The sequence below is a fragment of the Rhinoderma darwinii genome, chromosome 5 (assembly GCF_050947455.1).
Source record: "Rhinoderma darwinii isolate aRhiDar2 chromosome 5, aRhiDar2.hap1, whole genome shotgun sequence".
In the NCBI taxonomy this organism is placed as follows: Eukaryota; Metazoa; Chordata; class Amphibia; order Anura; family Rhinodermatidae; genus Rhinoderma; species Rhinoderma darwinii.
The window spans coordinates 7,584,407-7,602,894 of NC_134691.1; the positions used below are offsets into that span (position 1 = coordinate 7,584,407).

General features: G+C 43.4%; 1 protein-coding gene across 2 annotated transcripts in view; it reads right to left on the bottom strand.

The window, feature by feature from the left end:
- The window catches only part of AGO2 (argonaute RISC catalytic component 2), a 92,456-nt gene that overhangs the window by 28,136 nt on the left and 45,832 nt on the right, over positions 1-18,488 (bottom strand). The window contains exons 2-7 of one of the 2 annotated variants that reach the window (XM_075827952.1): positions 14,997-15,195; positions 6,732-6,852; positions 5,477-5,658; positions 5,191-5,327; positions 3,663-3,797; positions 1,934-2,021 (exon numbers count right to left, since the gene is read on the bottom strand). In XM_075827952.1, coding sequence (XP_075684067.1) covers positions 1,934-2,021; positions 3,663-3,797; positions 5,191-5,327; positions 5,477-5,658; positions 6,732-6,852; positions 14,997-15,195 — 862 coding nt within the window. Of the gene's footprint in view, positions 1-1,933; positions 2,022-3,662; positions 3,798-5,190; positions 5,328-5,476; positions 5,659-6,731; positions 6,853-14,996; positions 15,196-18,488 lie in introns of those variants that run through there. The other variant, XM_075827953.1, reaches the window with a different exon arrangement.

Consider the following 18,488-nt stretch of genomic DNA (forward strand, 5'->3'; position numbering starts at 1 on the left):
TTGACATCAATGGGAGAGAGAGAAAGCGCTCAATGGCCGCGGACGAAAAATGCAGCGAAAATAGACGTGCAGGCAGAGCACAATCGGCCTCAAAATTCCAAACTGAATTTTGAGGCACATTTTCTGCCTGCAAAAAAACTCTGAACCCAGCCTTAGGCCTCATGCACACGACCACAGCCATGTGCACGGCCGTGATTTTCAAATCGCGGGCCGCGCACATGGCCGCGTGCATTATTTCCTATCAGCCTGCGGTCCAGATCTCCTGGACCCATGTACGGACCGTGGAAACCACAGTCGTATGCATGGGCCCGTAGAGATGAATGGGGCCGCAATTCTCCCGTAGATTTTCGGGGGAATTGCAGCCGCAAAAGCACGTTTGTGTGCATGGGGCCTTAATCAAATTGACCGTCCGTTATGAAAGCATTTTTTTGTTACTTTATATTTCAGACCAGTTCATAACGTTATATTATACATTTTTTGCCCTCCAGATCTCAGCACATTTAAGTGTTCATTAAAAAAATATATATATATATATATATAAATATAAGAGATTAGTAATTTCCTAAATTTAAATATAAACACATTCACATGCCGAAATTTATAGCCCCTTCCTTGAAAAGTATATGCCGGAGGGCTAAGGGACAGTGTGATCAGCAGCATTTACTTAGATTATCAATCGTTTTGCACACGTTTAGCAGAAATCTACGTTGCGACAAATGTTTTAAACAAGTTAGTGGCTCTTCATCCATTCCAGTGTATGCAAGAAAAACGGACTGTTCAGAACACAGGACTAAATGAGAACGGCATCTGCAAACAACCTCACGAATCAGCAAAAAAGGGACCGTAGTGCTCATGTAAACCATGCGCCATTTGACATTGCCAGCTAAACTTTGGACAACGGGCAAAACTATAATGCCCTTGTAGCTCGTCATTGCAATGGATTAGGAAGCTCTCGGTGTATTATTAACGTCCTCCTTACAAAAAATGAATCCAAAATCTTGACAATTGCTGCAGTCTTCAAGGTTATTTCCTCAGCTACTGATTTTGCAAAGGAAGTTCACAAGCTTTCCAACAGCAACAAAAAGCTTTCTAGCACTAGGCTGTAATCAGAGCCTTGGCCTAAGACCGAGTGTATTTCAGGACCTCTATGGGGCCCCACTCTACCCTCAATGTGTCTTCGGTTTAATACAGAGTATTTATCTGTTGGATTCCACAAAAATAAATCATGCTATGGTCCATCAGTGCCTACAGCTTTATAGTATCTGCTGTGTGTATGAGGCCCAACACTGAAAACATGCAGCAACCAGCCCCTGAAACTGAATGGAACAAACTATCTAATAGGGTGTGATGCAAATCTCACCCCATGATGACCAGAATATAAAAAAACAGAGAAGCAAAAGGCACGGCGCCACATGGTGCAGGTCAATGGGATAACTGGAGAGTCATAAACATGGTCGGTTATGCTCACCTCGTTAGTATGTAGTAAAGACAGTGAATAATCAGTCCACTTCGTGCTGCTGCCAGGATCCAAAGCCGGTAAACCAGAACGGTTACCGCTAGTCAAAACATATGGCCTGAGGAAGACGCTGGTACAGTGTCGAAACGCGTAGCCTGAATAAATATTCATTTTCGTACCTATCAACATTGACCATCCCTAAACAACCACGCAGCAACGCCTTATAGGATCCTCCCTTTGCTCCCTCCTGTCCAGAATATAAAAAGGAGGGGTGCTCTGCCGTAGAGCCACGGGTCTAAAGGAATATTGGCAAACATAAAAAAATAGTAAAATCTCACAGCGTCTTTTGTTGTGCAATATGAAAGTCACGTGCCAAGATCCATAGGATGGCACTGAGGTGCACAAAACGTGAGAAAAATTAGAGAGAAGTCCCACAATCCCCCGACTAACACTACAGACACCAACAAAATGACTTACGTTTGATGACTTGCTGGTCGTCTCGTCACATTGCAGACTCTGTATTTTCGTTTCATTTGTCCACAGTGTGTAATTTCAACTTTTAAGCCTAGAAGGATAATGAAGATACGGGTGATTTCCACTTTCATATAAATAGACATTTAGTTATAACTGAAACTAAAGTGATATGACAACTGTACATGTGCCCTCTATTCAGACCTGGGAGCTTGTGCCAACTTCAGCACGCGGCCCCCGGGGGTTCTCACATGTCAGGCACATAATCCTGCTCATGTTAAATTGTTATCTGGCAAGAATGAATTGGTCAAGAACTGATAGAGTATGTTCATACGCAGGTTTGCTCTGGGCTTTACAAATTACAGACTATTGCAATGTACGTGACTGGTGTTTTCAAAAACAAATCTGCACATTGTGGAAAATACTCCATGCACATTTTACAGCTTGCTGTAGATGTGTTGAATTTGCAGAATACTTTATTCCGCTTCGGAAATGTGGCAGCTTTCATCTGGAATAATACCCTTGGAAATACAACGTAAACACAGCCTTAGGGCTCCTTTACACTTGCACATGAAAATACTGACTAAGGCTATGTTCACACCGAGTTTTTTGCAGGCAGAATTTCTGCCTCAAAATTCCGTTTGGAAGTTTGAGGCACATTTTCCTCTCCCTGCACGCCGATTTTCGCGGCGATTGAGTGCCACGGGCATAATACGCCGCGAAATACGCTTTCCCTGCCTCCCAGTGATGTCCCTTCTTCCTGCAGCGAGACGGTTTTACCGCTCGCGGGAAAAAGACGCCTCCCATTGAAATCGATGGGAGGCCTTTTTGGGCCGTTTTTGACTAGTTTTGCGGCGCGGTTTCCGCGTCAAAAAACGCAGTGTGAACATAGCCTAAAGACTGATGGGCAATACAGATCATTTCTTTTACAACTTGTTGCGTTTTTCTTTTTATATTGTATCCGTTATTGTTCAGTATTTTGTTACGAGTTATCGTTAAGATTATTTTTTGGTAATGCTGCCGAGATACGGATGTAAAAAAAAACAAAAACAAAAAAAAAAACAGAACAAAAAACGCAAATTATGCAAAAACAGAGCATGTACTTTTAAAAATCAATTAATTGACTTATGGGCTAAAAAAAAATGGCACCACTACTACTCCTGTAGAACTTGCTGCATATTGGAAAGAACTGAAACGGGAAAAAAAACAACAACAAACAAACGATCTATTGGCACCATTTTTATTTAAAGAAAAAACAACGGAATACAGATCGGATATGTCAAAGTGTGACTGAGCCCTATTACGGTTTCCAGAGCAGTGCATTGTGGGTGCTCAGATATCAGTTACATATCTGTTAAGTGTTTGATTGGTGGCACTGTGCGGACAACCATGTTACTTGAGGCTTATGGTGAGAACCCTTTTAACTGCTTCAATGCTGTAAAGTCTTTCAGAGGAGACGCTCAGAATAGTCATTTATAGTGCCAGTATTTGATTCTATCTTATTAAATCCAAGAGTTTGTTTTTCCTGTTTCCTATGCATATTTGCCTATAAAAAAAAAAAAAAAAAAAAAAAGGAGGTTGCATGCTTCAGTCCCCCTTGGACAAATCCAGCGCAACTACGTGGAACCATAGAATAAGCTTTACTTATGATGTTGAATTATTACTAGATTACATATGAAAAGATGGCGTCATTCATTCAAGTTTTCAATTGAACACACCGGACTCTCATATTTACCTTTTATTTCTTTGGTAAACTTAACCCTTTGGGAATCAGTCAGAGGTTTCTGTTGTTCCTCTATGCTCTTAAAGTCCAGAACTTCGCACATGAACTCTATTACTGGCTGTGCTTTATAAAACGCTGTAGCAGATACTGTAGATGAAAAAAAATGCGTGAGATATGCATTTTCTATAACATTAAATGTTACAATATCAAACGCCAACCTGGTCTAAAGATGGGATGTGATTGTCCATTTAGCTACTGACGTTGCCTGCGCTACGACATTTCAGAGCACATCTAGGACTTATTCACACAAACTTATTTCTCATCCGCGTGCAGTCCATATGAAAAACTAACAGCACAAACATTTGTTTTGTTTTTTTAAACAGAGCGTGCGTCTGTTGCCAGAAACTAACATTATGTCCTATTCCTGACCGTTTTGGGCAGACCAAACTAGCCCATTGTCTATATTTGCGTTAAAAAAAAAATCCACACTGACTAAATCCGTGTGCTGTCAGTTATTCCTGGATCTCGCTAATTAAAAAACAAAACAAAACACAGATTTCTGCATATTATAATAAACTTCAGAAAAACAATTGAACATACCATTAAATCACGTTGCTTCTCGAATGTATAAACCACTTCAGAACAAAAAAGTTCTAATCTAATTACAGGCATCTTCTCCAGTCTGCAGCCAGATTTCACACATCTGCCCCTTAGGCCGGATGTGTGAGATCTGGTAGCAGACTGGAGAGGATGCCTCAACGTTGCCACGTAGCGTAAACGCTGCATTTACAGTAGCAGCAAAGTGGATGAGATTTAGTAAACCTCATGCCCACGCTGCGGAAAAAACGGCAACATAGACGGTAATAAATAGACCTGCGAAGTAGAATTTAAACCCGCAGAATGTCAATTTATGAAGCAATTTCGTTGATTTTCTGTTGCAGGTTTTCCCCATTAAATTCAAAACAATCCCAAACAGAGCGTCCTCCTTCCTGCAGGCCGGCCTCCTAGAATGACGCACAACGAGGTGCGATTTTTCGGACGGAATGTCCTGCGGTTTGCAGGTCGGATACGCTGCATGAATAGGGTAACCTGAATATTGATCATGTGGAAAATGTGAACACCCAATATTCACATCATGGCGGTCAGCCTGGTCTCCGGATAGTACACAGTCAGCTTAAAGGGGGTTATGTGGGGAGCGAAAAGAATTAGCAGTGTAATCACTGAAGTATGTGAGTACACTCGCGAATATTCCGGTCCCGTCACATTGATTGAGATTTTAATTTATTTTTATAGTGCTGGCGGTGGACCAGAATTCTTGTAGCACAGTATTTCCTCATGAGGACACGACATAGTCATGCGACTGGCCCCAATGATTGCTCCGGCACAGTATGCTCATCACGATGCAGTTACTACCTGCGGTTCATGACCAGCATACTTGTTATTAGTTGGCAAGTAGTTAACGAAAATTAATATTTAGTGTGGTTTTAAAAAGTCTGATAGACCCACAACAGGCCAGAAACACGAGAAAAAGAGAACTTACCATCTATGTTGAGCATCATTTTCCATAGGGAAGGTCTAACAGACTGATGGAAGCCAAACCAAACTTCTCTACCTCCACCAAGCGGATTTGCACATCCTTCGGATGCAGTAAAGAACGAGCGGCCCACAGGCGTGTACCTAGGGAGTGCAAAGTTCAGTGAATGAAATGGCGTGAAAAAACCAGACTGACTATTTTACAGATCAAGGAGCTGGTGACAGGACCGCGCGGTATAATTAGTACGTGACAATCCGTCAAACACCACCACCAAAAAGGACATTCTACATACCTCATAGAGGGCAAATGTCTCATCACTACATCTAATGCCTGGATAGTCTCAAAAGGAACGCTGGGAAGACGTCCAGTCAACGCATCGTGTAAGGCTTGTAAGCTCACACAGGCCATCCATTTGATCGCTACTTTGAAGATGCGATCCTTTCCTTCACCCGGCAGTGTAACTTCCAACTCCACCTGCAGTAATGTGCAATAACAACCACCAGATGATTCTGTTGACATTCATAAGATCTCTCATTTACACTCTCAACAATGTGGCTTGATAGTTAGCAAATAATGTGGCTTGATAGTTAGCACTCGCAACTACTAATATATACACATACAAAATTGTACCTTCCTGCATAGAGTGAGGGGAAAAAAAACAAAAAACAACCAGTCTTATGTAGGATTCACACTTTTCTAGTACGTCATTTTGCGCTGAAACTAATCTAAACCGTTGAAAAAGAAAATTGATAAAAACCCGATACGCATTTGCTTTCTTTTTTTCAGTCCATCCCACAATAACCTCAGTGATAGAAACAGATCATCACAGGATGGAATAAATAGAATCATGATTTATTTTTTTCTAACAAAAACCCCCCGTGTAAATTTAGCCTCTGATTCACAGGACGACTTCAGGAAGTACATAGAATTGCTTTTCTATTACATATTTCAGCTTTCACAGGAAACTGTAACCATAAGCAGCCGTAGCATTCATTTCGTGGGGCCCAACATCACGTGCAGGTAATCATAAAGCAGCAAGTTTAATCAAGCAAGCACCTTTAATGAGGACCAGAGTAGTATCCAAAGCACCGAACCCCACTTTTATTAGGGTGGGTGTCTATATAACATGTCAGAAGATGAAAAAGAAAACACGTGTGGTGCAATAGGATCAAATAAAAGAATGACTCGGCCTTGTACTGTTCCCTCAGTCATTTATCCTGCAAATGTATTAATAAATTGACAATGGGTGTTACCATTTCTAAGTCAACAGGGTGTGTCCCAACAGAGTCTGACATCAAAACAGTATCAGTCTATGTAGGGATAAGCCCCGTTAACAAGGGGAATGATAACAACCAGTTGACAATTTATTCATACAATTTCAGGAGGAATAACAGAGGTACTGCACAACGCAGAGGGCGAAGAAAAGATGCTCCAGAATGGTTCTTTTATGGGGAATACAAGTATTTACCAAAACAGACATATCAGATGAGCAGACCGATCCTCTTCAAGGACATAACCTATATACTATAACTACATTTGATGCTTACTTTATCCCTGGCGATAGGTAGGGGCATTGCAGTGTAAAGATTTTTCCTCCCATCAAACACGGGTTTTCGATCTCCGAAGATTTGACCCTTAAAATGCAATACCATATGTTCTACTATTTCCCTAAAAGGACAAAAAGAAAAACAAAGAAGGAGTGAGCGGTTATTTTAAATCCCAAAATAATCATAATAATAAAAAAAACATGTAAGTGTTCTAGTGTAGCACACAAGTGGTTTACATACGCAGGATATTTCAGCTGCACCTCTCCAAAGTAATAAAAAGCGGCTGATTATATGTTACGAAAAGCAAAATTGCTAATGATCAAAAAGCGTGCACCCTCTTCTCCCCCTCTAAAATAAATTTGGTGGGAATTTTTTAAGCATTCCACGTAGAAAAGTCACAAATGCGGCAAAAATCACAATTAGCACAAATAAAATTGGTGACTTCTGCAGCTTTTATACTTCTCACACCACTTTTTCAAAGAGGAGTGACAAATTTACTAGAACTTGTACCAGAAAGTGGCGTAAATTATAGTGCAAGTCTACACCAGCTCCTAAATGAAGTCTATTTGACTTTCTGGCGCACAGACAGCCAGAGATGCATCTAATTTATTAGGATTAGGCTCATCATACTTCAGTGCGGTTTAGATTAGGACTGGCATATAAAACGCTAGTCTTAATAAATTCTCCTCTGAAAAGTTGGACATAGTGACATAATATATTGCAATCACCAGACCGCACCAAGCAATGGCTCTAGTGTATATAGAACGGATTACAGGACGACATCCAATGACTGCAGTGCAGGACAATACATCCACTTTCATAGAGGGTGATAATGTTACAGGATACTTGACACAAGTGAGTTGGTAACGTATTCTATCAGAAGCGACTTATTACAAAGTGATAAATTACACAAAAAAAACAAAAAACTTCAAAAAAGGTTTGTTTTTTTTTTGCATTACTCACCATAAAATAATTTTCTCGCAGAGTTCATTAACCCCTTAAGGATTCTGAGATTGTGTTCTTGTGACACATTGTACTTTAAGTTAGTGGCAAAATGTGGTCGATACATTCAGTATTTGTGAAAAACACCAAAATTTAGCAAAAAACTCCAAAAAGTTTAATTTTTATAAATTTAAATGTATCGGCTTGGTAGACAGGTCGTCATTGTTAGCCCTCCGGTTGCCAAAGCAGCCATTCAGGAACCCCGAAATTGTATCGCAGGGTTTCGATATGCAAGTAACCTCATAGTGGCAGCGCTCGCTTTTGAGCGCTGCATCTATGGGGTTAATCAGCCGTATCGGAGGCTAGCTCCGGTCCTGGCAGCAGCGATAGCGTTAAGTTATTACTGCTTTAAAACTGCAAACACAGTAGCTTGTTAAAGAGGCTCTGTCACCAGATTTTGCAACCCCTATCGCCTATTGCAGCAGATCGGCGCTGCAATGGAGATAAGAGTAACGTTTTTATTTTTTAAATACGAGCATTTTTGGCCAAGTTATGACCATTTTTGTATTTATGCAAATGAGGCTTGCAAAAGTCCAAGTGGGCGTGTTTAAAGTAAAAGTCCAAGTGGGCGTGTATTATGTGCGTACATCGGGGCGTTTCTACTACTTTTACTAGCTGGGCGTTCTGACGAGAAGTATCATCCACTTCTCTTCAGAACGCCCAGCTTCTGGCAGTGCAGATCTGTGACGTCACTCACTTCCTGCCCCAGGTCCTGCATCGTGTCGGCCACATCGGCACCAGAAGCTACAGTTGATTCTGCAGAAGCATCAGCGTTTGCAGGTAAGTAGCTACATCGACTTACCTGCAAACGCTGATGCAGAATCATCTGTAGCCTCTGGTGCTGATGTGGCCGACGCGATGCAGGACCTGGGGCAGGAAGTGAGTGACGTCACAGATCTGCACTGCCAGAAGCTGGGCGTTCTGAAGAGAAGTGGATGATACTTCTCGTCAGAACGCCCAGCTAGTAAAAGTAGTAAAAACGCCCCGATGTACGCACATAATACACGCCCAGTTGTACCTTTGCAAGCCTCATTTGCATAAATACAAAAATGGTCATAACTTGGCCAAAAATGCTCGTTTTTTAAAAATAAAAACGTTACTGTAATCTACATTGCAGCGCCTATCTGCTGCAATAGCAGATAGTGGTTGCAAAATCTGGTGACAGAGCCTCTTTAAAGTGACGACGTAATAGTACATCACATGGCGTTAAGGGGTTAATGGACACAAAAGACTGTGGGCTGTGTTAAAAAAAAAACAAAAAAACAAAAACTGTGTTAGCTCTTCCTACACAGACTATACCCCTCCTGCAGACACTGAGCTAGTCCATTTGTGCAGAATAAATAGGAACTAGTTGAAGTCAACAGAAGATAAACTGTAAAGTTAGAATAAAACTCTTGATGGGTCGGAGCCTAGAACAAGAGGGACCAGAAACTAATAGATGCCCAAAAAACAGGAAAAATAAAAAAACGAGAGAGCTGTGTCCTACTATGAAGTCGACGAGAAAAGGATTTTACGGTGAGGACTCAAAAAAGCCTCTTTTCTCGCTCGTGTCATTGGGGGACACAGAAGACCGTGGGACATCCTGAAGCAGACCCTGGGGAAGGGAACAAAAAACATTGCACAAACAGTTGTCTTATTTAATGCGGCCTGCAGAACCTAGCAAACGGGAAAACCATCCGAGTATGTAAATGTGTGTACGCCATAGAGTAAGAAAGACCAGGCAGCAGCCTAATGCACCTGTAGAGCAGAGGCCCTATATGTGTGCTAGTCAAAAAGGCCCACACCGAAATGGTGGAATGAGCTGTTAGTCGGAAAGGGAGAGCTCTGTCTTTAGCGCAGGAGCGATGAAAAGGAGAGTCCGACTAGCCGAAGGACACTGTTTGAGATAGATAGGTCTGAAAAGCTGGGGCAAAATACACATGGAGTAGCGAAATCTCAGGACTAGAAACCTGGCTGACTGGCATACTGCTGAGCTGCAGATCACCTTGATGGCGGTAACATTGTCAAACTAGATAGGACTGGACTTCCCGCTAGCAAGGGAGTCCCATGAATAAGAGACAGGGAAAGGAGCGATCCTGAGGAATGGTTAAAGAGAAGAGCACCCAGGTGGGTACACAATGTACCTCCAGGGGGAGAAGAATAGAATGATCCAGCTAAGCTAAAGATTGAACCAAGAGGCCCACAAATGCCTGATGAGGTGGGCGAGTGTGACATTGAGTGACTGGAAAGGCTTCCAAGGAGGAAGGATCCCGAGAAGACACTGTAATAAAGACAGACGTACGTACTTGTTCTGGATGATTCAAAGGCTGTCACGGTTTATGGAACGGGAGGGGGCCTTCCCCAGGATGTCGTCCTGGTAAGAAATGACCAAAATCCTCCTGTATCGGGGAACTGCCATGATCATGGCAAGTAACTTTGTGAGGGCACGAGGAACAGACACTAAGATGAGGGAAAACTTGAGGGAGCACTAGTGTGCCGGACATATTGGGATGTGGAGATATGATATCCACTCCAGAGAGAAAACGCAATGACTGTCCTCAGTGAAGTAAGTGTCTCACCCTGGCAAAACACTTGAGGCGCTTTAGACCCAAAATGGGGCAGCCAGATGCTTGTTTTCTAGGACCAAAAAAAACCTGGAGTAAAAAACCCCTTGAGCACTTTCCTCTTGAGGAATGCGGACAATTATGCCTTGGAGGAGGAAATGGTCCAACTTGATGGCTTGGAAGAACGGCCTAAAGGGTGGGCTGGAGACAGGGACACAGGTTTTAGAACCAATGCATCTGGGATTAGACTGATCCAAGAGTCCCAAAAACTAAAGGCGCCTGCCCCTGAATGAAGGCAGACCTTCATGCCAAGGTGGGTCCAATTAGCATCACGGTTTATTCTTAGGCAAGTGGGAGCGAGTAGCCTCAGAAATAATCTTGTCCAGACTTGTACCAAAAAAGACAGGAGTCAGCAATAAGAAGAGCAATGAGAGCGTTTGGAAGCTGGATCAGCTGCCCAGGCTCGAACCAAAGAGCTTGGCTTATCAGTGCGGTGAAGCACGCAAGTAGTTTTCCTTCAGAGGAGCCTTATTGTCCTTTTTTTTCCTGCAAGGGAACCAATGTCACCTGGGTGGCTCCAGTAAAGATGCCCTGGTGATCACAAAGAGGTAGCGTCTGTCATGGGGATAGTGGTAGCCTTGGCCAGTCGGGAGACTGGCGGGGCTACCATAGACTAAGTTGGCCCCTCTGCCAGAGGGTCTTCAGATCCAGGCATTTGAGGGAGAAACTCTTGACCGAGTAGTTGGAAAAAACTTGGGGAGCACATCTGATGCACCTAGAGGAGAAACCCTCATAGCTTAAGTGGAGTGGCGAGCAGGACCTTGTTCTGTCTCCCGGACAGCCATGTTACATAGATCGCACGATGGAAAAAAAAACAAAAAACAGACATGTCCACGTTAAGTTTGTCCCATATGACATTCAGTCTGGAGCACTGTACAGCATCTAAATTTGATGTGGGATCAAGTACTTTTTATTTCTTTTTAAAAAAATAAGTTTTCGCCCTGTTTGGAGTGAGGCATATCGCCAGTCAAGGGAAGTTCATGAATGAAAACCTAAGTAAGATTCAGACCTGGCCCTTTTTTCGGGTGACTGATATCAAGGGGGCCTTCACACTGTGGTGCAGTGGGCAGCATCCTGGGATTGGTCGGCTAGACTGTCCAGGATGTCCAAGCTAGATAGGAAGACCTCGCTGAAACAGAGGCATCGGATGAGCCATGATGGCGTAAATCTGCTCTTGGAAGAGGATGAAACTACTAGGTTTCCATTGCAGTGGAAGGATTAGGAGAGGTCTATAAAGGCGCTGCACCCTATACTTGCGGCATGGGGGGGTGGGGAGATATACTCAGCTCAGATTATACTCATCCTTGTTTCTCTTCTATTCATCTCCGAGAAGCAAACCAACTGTGTCGCCCCATCAGTGGGCCTCCTTAAAGGGAATGTGTTGCCAGAAAAACATGTTTGTTTTTTTAATTAAACATTTAGTGTGTAGGTGATTAAACATGGTTCAAATTTTTTTATTTTTTTTTCACGAGTCAGGAAATATTATAAATTAGATTCTAATTTATAATATTTCCCATTGCTGGTCACTAGATGGAGCTATTCCCAAAATTGCAGCATTGCAAAATTGGGTAAAAAGCCCTCGCTCTAGTGAGCTCTCAGCATCGCCCCCTCCTTTATCCTGGCTAGTGCCGGGATAAACGAGGGGTTTGAACGGTCTAACCTCCTACACTGTGTGTCGCCATTTTTTGAGCTAACACACAGTGTAGTAGGTTTACATACAGTAGTAAACGTACACAAACACGAACATACATAGAAATCTCTTACCTGCTCCTGCCGCCGCGGCTCCCTCCGGCCCGTCCGCTCCGTCTGCTGCCGCTGGTCCAAGTGCACAAGTCCGGAAGCCGCGACCGGAAGTAGTAATCTTACTGTCCGGCCGCGACTTCCGGTCCACAGGAAAATGGCGCCGGACGGCGCCAATTTCAAATTGGACTGTGTGGGAGCGGCGCATGCGCAGTTCCCACACAGACGGCGTACACAGAAGTGGATGGGACGGGAGCCGTTCGCAGTCCCTATGGGACTGTGGCTGCCGTATTCCATGTCTGTATGTGTCGTTAATCGACACATACAGAAATGGAACAAAAAATGGCAGCCCCCATAGGGAAGAAAAAGTGTAAAAATAAGAAAAAGTAAAACACAAACACACAAATAAATATAAACGTTTTTAATAAAGCACTAACATCTTTAACATATGAAAAAAAAATTTGTGATGACACTGTTCCTTTAAGGTAAGAGTGAGCTCTTGGGGGTAGCATACTGGAAGTTGGGTGACCCTAGGGCTGGTGGATGATAGAAGCTCTATTGCTCTTTTACTACTTTTCTTTCACAAGGGGACAACAGTGCGTTAAAATTAACACTATGCGCCCCGCCATTAGTGGGGGGGGGGGGGGGAATAGGGATACCACGCCAAGCCCGTATCCAACCCTAGAGGAAACAAGAAAAACTAAAAAGAGAAAGGATAGCCTACTTCACAAGCAGGGAAGTCTGCTTCCTACAGACAAAGTTAAAACGGATTAGCTCAACGCCTGCAGGAGGGGTATAGTCTGTAGGAGGAGCAAACACTTTTTTCTTGCTTAGCGTCACCTCGTGTATACCCACGGTCTGCTGTGACCACCAGTGATACGAATGAGAAAACGGGTCCTCCGCTTTGGACTATCCGTCCTGTTAGAAGAGTCTCCCCACTATGACCTGATGTAAAGCTGCTGGGACAACCAGCAATCAGCTGTAATTTAGAAGGGAACACTGCAGCAAGTGTTCAATTTCCCACAGCACCACATCAGGAGAAATGTTAAACATTGAAGTGGTGTCACACACGGCAGATTTTGTTGCAGAAATTTTTGCAACTGAAAATCAGTTCCATTGATCTGAACGAAGTCCATACACCTGCTGCAGAAACGATCCCATTCAGATGAAGGGAACGGATTCGAAACAAATTCTGCCGCACGTGACTGCACCCTTAGGGCTTGTCCACACACAACGGAATTGCTGCAGAAAATGTCTGCAGCAATTCCGTTGAAAATAAGCAGACATTCCGCTGCGGAAAAAAAACACACCATTTCCTGCGTTTACGGCAGAAAATGGTGCGTAAATTGCTGCGTTTTTTACAATATTAGGGGATGAAGACATCTTCTCTGAACGCAGCAACTCTGGCCACTTTCCGCAGCAGGAATGGACCTGCTGCAGTCCGAAAAATACGCACCGCAGGTCAATTTCTGGTCAGAATTTTTGCGGATGAGATTTGCTAAATCTCCTCCACTATGCTGCTACTGTATTCTGCTGCGTCTTTTTCCGTCCGAAATTCCAGCCGGAAAAAAGCAGCAATTCCACAACGTGTGGACGAGCCCTTAAATAGTTTTATTTTAAATCAATGGGTTGTCTGTGTAATGCATGCGGATGCCAGTTAGAGACGCTGTTTGTAGCCACTCCCAATCTGGCTGATAGAGGAGGGTCCTCAAAAGCAAACACTCCCTATTAATTTGGGATTCACTAGTAAGGTACTTTGAGGCAGTATCCATGTTCACCCGTAAGACCTCTCCTAAGTTAAAAGGGACTTTACACCTTTAGCAGCTTCTACCCACACAGCAGACGGTTAAAGAGGCTCTGTCACCAGATTTTGCAACCCCTATCTGCTATTGCAGCAGATCGGCGCTGCAATGTAGATTACAGTAACGTTTTTATTTTTAAAAAACGAGCATTTTTGCCCAAGTTATGACCATTTTCGTATTTATGCAAATGAGGCTTGCAAAAGTACAACTGGGCGTGTTGAAAAGTAAAAGTACAACTGGGCATGTATTATGTGCGTACATCGGGGCGTGTTTACTACTTTTACTAGCTGGGCGTTCTGATGAGAAGTATCATCCACTTCTCTTCACAACGCCCAGCTTCTGGCAGTGCAGATCTGTGACGTCACTCACAGGTCCTGCATCGTGTCGGCACCAGAGGCTACAGTTGATTCTGCAGCAGCATCAGCGTTTGCAGGTAAGTAGCTACATCGATTTACCTGCAAACGCCGATGCTGCTGCAGAATCATCTGTAGCCTCTGGTGCCGATGTGTCCTCGCTCGTCTGACACGATGCAGGACCTGTGAGTAACGTCACAGCGTGATCTCTGGAGAACACGGCTGTGTCTGCACTGCCAGAAGCTGGGCGTTGTGAAGAGAAGTGGATGATACTTCTCGTCAGAACGCCCAGCTAGTAAAAGTAGTAAACACGCCGCGATGTACGCACATAATACACGCCCACTTGGACTTTTACTTTTCAACACGCCCAGTTGTACTTTTGCAAGCCTCATTTGCATAAATACGAAAATGGTCATAACTTGGCCAAAAATGCTCGTTTTTTAAAAATAAAAACGTTACTGTAATCTACATTGCAGCGCCGATCTGCTGCAATAGCAGATAGGGGTTGCAAAATCTGGTGACAGAGCCTCTTTAACCTCTTTCTTGGTCTTAGAGAGGTCCTATACAGGTATGACACTAGTAACTCAGGCAACATCCAGTAATTTTCAACATCCCTCTATCTAGATTAAAAATTATTAGACTACCGATTTGATCAAGGAATCTTCCCCTACGGTGCATATTATCTGAAAACTGCTATAATGTGTCTATACAGGTATGCCTCTACCGGCATGTACAATATTGCCAACTGCTAACAACGCTTCTTACCTGTTCACTCTCCTGGGGCATTTTTCTGGCTTGATATCTATTTCATAATGGTAAATCTCTATTTTGGGTATGTCCATTTCAAAAAAGTTTGCCTGCAGCTTGATAGTCCTTCCTGAGGTGCCAAAATCTGGCCTCGGCGGCGGCTTGAAAGTGAACGCTGGCATTGGGAGAGGTGGCGCGGGAGGTGGCGGCGCAAGCACTAGGAGAAAGAAAAATATGAACGTCAATATCTTCACCTCACAAGCAAAGAACAGTGGACTTTTTTAAATTTAACAATTTACAGAACACACACATATATATATATATATATATAAATATTTGTGTCCCCTCCTCTGCTGGCTCAATGACAGCTGGGACCGAAGTGCTGATGAACGCACACCATAGCCCTTCTACACGATGGAGGAAGAGCGGTCACTCAGTAGCCGTGTCGACTATTATGCTCTGTTCACATCTGCGTTGGAGGCTCCGTTAGGGCCTACGTCGCAGATCGGTAGAGATGACTGGAAACAATAGCAAAGAATGCTGCACTATTGTTTCCAGTAAAACAATGGACACCCTGATGGAAAGCCGACGGAACTCATTAAAGTCAAGGGGTTCCGTTGGCTGCCAGTGTTGAAACGGAACCGCTACTTCCACTTTTCCCTTTTTCTGCTCCTCTGACGGAGCAGAACAATGGAAACACCCTACGTAGGTGTGAACATAAACATGATCAAAACATGTACTAGGCCAGATATTACACTTTAAAGTCTATGGTAAATTTAAAAGGCTACATTTTGGTTTGTGTCTTTTTTTTCCAAAATGCAGCTTGCTCTGGGTAGGGCATTTTTCCATAGGCATCTCTATAGGACATCAAAAACGTCAGAAAAAAAATGCATGTTACCTTTAAGAAACGCTGGAGTTCTTACAAGCATCTCCGGTGTGAAGGAGACCTACATGGGATTTCTGGCACCTTGATCTGACTCAATTGAATGGGACTTTGCTGCAGTACCAGGCACAGCCACTACAGAAAGTAGGATGCTGTGCCTGGTAAACAATGAAGGATACTCGGCAGTGACCGGAGTGCGGCAGCCCCTTCACTCAGCTGATAGGTGGGGGTGCCAGGAGTTGGACCCCATCGATCTGATATTGATGGCTAATCCCAAGGATAGGTCATTAATATAGTCTCAGAAATCCCCTTTTGTTAATTTATGCTGTTTTTGCCTTAACATCAATTATAAATCTACATAAAGCAACAGGGTAGGGATGTCATGATACCAGAATTTGGACTTAGATACCGATACTGTGTGTAGTATTGCGATTTTCGATACCAAAACGATATTTTTTTTTATTACTGTTGGAAAAGTTCTTCCATTTTCTGATGTGAGGTGCGAGGTGTGATGATGAATTTTAAATGTGCTTCACATAAATAGTAAATTAACCACATCGTGTTTCCCAGTCATAATGGGTTAATGTGTGAGGTACATGATGGGGTTAATTACTATTAATGTGAGGCACATGGAGGTTAAATTCATCACAATAAGTGCTAGAAAGCGGTTTTTATTTTTATTTTTTTACAGCGTACACATCATAAATGACGCAAAAAAAATTGTTGTGCAGGTTATTACGGCCGCGCCAATAATGAATGTGTATATTGTATGTATGGAGACTTATTTTAATGAAAGTTGTAAAAAAAGGTGTATGTGTATTTTTAATTTAGCCCCTTCCCGACATTTGACGTAATCCATACGCCAAAGTCGGGTAGGGGGAAGTATGGAGCGGTCTCACGGAGCTCCATACGATGTGGGTGTCGGCTGTTTGTTAAAGCCAACACTTTAGAGTAACGAGCGATATCGCTCGTTTAACTCGTTAAATGCTGCGGACAATAGCGACGGCAGCATTTAGATCATTAGAAAGAGGGGGGCGACCACCTCTAACAGCAATCGCGGGGAGGGTGGCGATGGTGAAGGCCCCAAGGTCCGTCATCTTTGTACACCAATTAAGCCCTGCCTCCGGCCTGTCAGAATCACGATATACTGCAATACATTAGTATTGCAGTATATCGTGCAAGCGATCTAACGATCGCTGGTTGAAGTCCCCTAGGGGGACTAATGAAAAATGTCAAAATTAGTTAAAGGTTTTTTTTGAGTAAAAAAAATAAAATAAAATATTAAAAGTTCAAAAAGCCCCCCTTTTCCGCCTAGAGCATAGTAAGAAAATAAACATAATTGGTATCGCCGCGTCCGTAAAAGTCTGAACTATTACAATAGATTAAATTTGCACGGTAAATGGCGTAAAAAAATAAAAATTGTAAAACGCCACTCTATTTTTTGGTCACCTATTCTCCCACAAAAAATTAAATAAAAAAAGTGATCAAACCGTCGCATGTACCCCAAAATGGTATTAAAAACTACAGCTTATCCCGCAAAAAATAAGCCCTCATAGTACCATATCGACGTAGAAATAAAAGGCGTTATGGCTTTTGGAAGGTGGGGAGGAAAAAATGAAAATTAAAATCTGAAAAAGGGCTGCGGCGGGAAGGGGTTAATATAACTATGTTTTTACACTTTTATGTACTGGCATATCTCTATATGCCAGTACATTAGCCTGTGTACGGCTAGTTCACAGGCGGTTGTTCGGACATACCTCAGTATGCCCTAACAGGAAATATGGTCAGACAGCCCTGGGGTCCTTCAATGGACCCTGGGCTGTCTGCCCATATATGGTATGTCTCTCAATCGCGTCACAGGGATTTCTGTGATGCGATCCCTTCTCATTTTCCCCTGAATGCTGCAGTCAGTTTGATCGCAGCATTCAGGGGAATAGCGGCGGAGATGAGAGGTTTCCCTGATCTCCGACGTTATAGAGCGGGGATGCGTCTGTGTAATACAGCCGTTGCCCCGCTCCTGACATTAAATGCGCGCGCGGTCAGCATGAGGTGATGCGGCCGGCGCTGCACTAATGAGCGGCAGTTCAGGCACTGAAGACAGAACATGGGGGTGCACTACAAAACACCCCCATGTTCGGTCTTCAGTGCCGGCGCTCATTAGTGCAGCGCTGGCCGCATCATATCATCCTGACGGCACGCACTTGTCAGGACTCAGGACCGGGGCAATGGCTGTATTACACAGCAGCAGCCCCGCTCTCATATACTATACTGCGCCATGCGGCCGGACAGCTCGGTATCGAAATACATGAAATGACGGTATCGAACCAGTGGTGGGTGCACGGTATCGAAGTTTCGATGCAGCGTGCATCCCTACAACAGGGATCTTTTTCGCCAAAAGCTTCAACCACATTCTAGTGGCACTGGTTGCATATAAATAGATGGAAATGAAAGCAAGCAAAGTAGTAATGCCAGGTCGTCCAGGGGATTGAAGGGATTAATTCTCTATTAAGGTCACATAGAATGTAATGTCTACTTCATAGTCTGGTCAGCGAGTCATATGTGACCCTTGCCTAAGGCTACATTCACGAACATGGCCAACAACCTCAAACGTGAAAACCTGCAGTTTT